The 2,500-nt window shown below is 47.2% G+C and overlaps 1 protein-coding gene across 1 annotated transcript in view; it reads right to left on the bottom strand.

Moving 5' to 3' along the window:
• The window catches only part of plod3 (procollagen-lysine, 2-oxoglutarate 5-dioxygenase 3), a 7,761-nt gene extending 5,462 nt beyond the window's left edge, over window positions 1-2,299 (bottom strand). Inside the window, exons 1-3 of the mRNA XM_083570320.1 lie at window positions 2,046-2,299; window positions 1,700-1,791; window positions 332-468 (exon numbers count right to left, since the gene is read on the bottom strand). Coding sequence (XP_083426446.1) covers window positions 332-468; window positions 1,700-1,791; window positions 2,046-2,121 — 305 coding nt within the window. The 5' untranslated portion in view covers window positions 2,122-2,299. The remainder of the gene's footprint in view (window positions 1-331; window positions 469-1,699; window positions 1,792-2,045) is intronic.
• Between the last annotated feature and the right edge of the window lie 201 nt (window positions 2,300-2,500).

Below are 2,500 nucleotides of genomic sequence, written 5' to 3'. Positions count from 1 at the left end.
GAGGAGTGTAAAGAGTGTAGTGGGGAGTGTGAGGAGTGTAGTGGGGAGTGTGAGGAGTGTAGTGGGGAGTGTGAGGAGTGTAGTGGGGAGTGTGAGGAGTGTAAAGAGTGTAGTGGGGAGTGTGAAAAGTGTATTGGGAAGTGTGAGGAGTGTGTAAAGTGTAGTGGGGAGTGTGAAGAGTGTAGTGGGGAGTGTGAAGAGTGTAGTCGGGAGTGTAAATCATATTTATTTAGGAAATGCTTTAAAACACACACACACACACACACACACACACACACACACACACACACACACACACACACACACACACACACACACACACACACACTACCTGTCTACGAAGAGGATGACCATGTCCTGTTTATCTTTGTATTTTTGCATTTCCTTCTTCAGCCAGCGAACCTTCTGTCCTCCTCCAACAGTTTTAGCAACATCACCTCCTCTCCATTCTTCACCCAGACCCAGCACCTGCACACACATTTGGACTGTAATGGGACTGGTTGGTCTACAAATCACCATGAACACTCAAATCTCCATCAGGGAAAAGGTGAAAACCTCAACAATGATGGAACTGTAATGTGGAGGTTCTGTCACCCAGATGAGGGTGGATTTATTTCTGAGTCTGGATTTAGTGATGATAGACTGGTAGAGGAGTAACCCAGTCATTAGTGTTGCACAAGTTAGAGCAAGGAGGAAGTCTGGTGTGTCAGAAGTATGTGAGGGTGTTGCAGGACATGTACGAGGACAGTGTGACAGCAGTGAAGTGTGCAGTAGGAACATCAGACTGGTTCAAGGTGGAGGTGGAACTGCATCAAGGATCGTCTCTGAGCCCTTTTCTGTTTGAAGTGGTGATGGACAGGTTAAAGGACGAGGTCAGACAGGAATCTCTGTGGACTATGATGTTTGCGGAGAGGTGGAGGTACACGTTGGAGAGAAGGGGAATGAAAGTCAGTAGGAGTAAGACAGAGTACGTGTGTGTGAATGAGAGGGAGGGCAGTGGAGGGGTGCAGTTGCATGGAGAAGAGGTGAAGAAGGTGGAGGAGTTCAGGTGAACAGTGCAAAGTAACGAAGGGTGTGTTAGAGAAGTGAAGAAAAGAGTGCAGGCAGGGTGGAGTGGGTGGAGAAGAGTGATAGCAGGAGTGATTTGTGATAGAAGAGTTTCTGTGAGAGTAAATGGGAAAGTTTATAGGACTGTGGTGAGACCTGAGATGTTGTATGGTTTAGAGACAGTGGCATTGAGTGAAAGACAGGAAATGGAGCTGGAGTTAGCAGACCTGAAGATGTTGAGATGTTCGTTGAAAATGACGACGATGGACAGGATTAGATATGAGTTTATTAGAGGGACAGCGCATGTAGGACGTTTTGGAGACAAGGCGAGGAAGGTGAGATTGAGATGGTTTGGACATTTGCAGAGGAGGGACATGGGGTATATCAGTAGGAGAATGCTGAGGATGGAGACACCAGGAAATATAGAAGACCAAGGAGGAGGTTTATGGATGTGACATGCAGGTAGTTGGTGTGAAAGAGGCAGATGGAGGTTGGTATGGAGACGGATGATCCGCTGTAGCAACTCCTAATGGGAGAAGCTGAAAGAAGAAGAAGTAGACGACTGGTAGAGAAGTAGTGATGTAGAGATAGAGGAGTGATGATGGAGAGATAGAGAAGTGATGTAGGTAGAGAAATTATAAAGAAGACAAACCTTCACAGTGTAGTTGAATTCTTTTGCTGTTCTCATGAATCTTTTGAAGCCGTCTGTTTCTTCAGTTGCAGCAGTAATCACCAACATATCATCTATATACACACACACACACACACACACACACACACACACACACACACACACACACACACACACACACACACAAACTGTGAGTTGTGCAAGTTGTAGTTAAGTGGTTATGATGACACTGTTCAAATCCCAGCACCACCAAGCTGCCAGTGCTGGGCCCCTGAGTGAGGCTCCTAACCCTCAACTGCTCAGTGTATAAATGAGATGAATTTTTCTGGATCAGGGTCTACCGAATGCTGAAAAAGTAAAATGGTACCTGGTTTAGCTCGAGCTCCTTCCGTCACTAAGAGCTGCAGCAGGAAAATAAACACCAGGAGGAAGCCAACCTCCATCTTCACACACACACACACACACAGAGAGAGTCACAAGCACGGTCCAGTTCGGTTCCAGGAGAGCGCGTTCCCACTGATCGGTATGAAAGAGGATTAAACTCCGGCTGAAGTAAAGAGAAAATACAGAAAGAAAAGCAAAGCGAGCCCAAAACACGCCCTACTTCCGGTCCTAAAACCAATCACAGCACGGAGAGGCGGGATTGACAAAAGCGCGGCCAATCAGTGTCGGACAGATGTGGTTTACTTTTTCCTCCGAAAATCTCATATCCCGGAGCCACAGAAAGTTCGGGACAGAGCCCCGATATGCCACGTGTTACTGCCGTCAGAGCGCAAGCGTGCGTGGGGCCACGTCCGGAATCTCACCAGCTTTCACAGAGCA

Source organism: Silurus aristotelis, assembly GCF_946808225.1.
Source record: "Silurus aristotelis genome assembly, chromosome: 19".
Classification (NCBI taxonomy): Eukaryota; Metazoa; Chordata; class Actinopteri; order Siluriformes; family Siluridae; genus Silurus; species Silurus aristotelis.
This window is presented reverse-complemented; position numbering and strand designations above follow the sequence as displayed.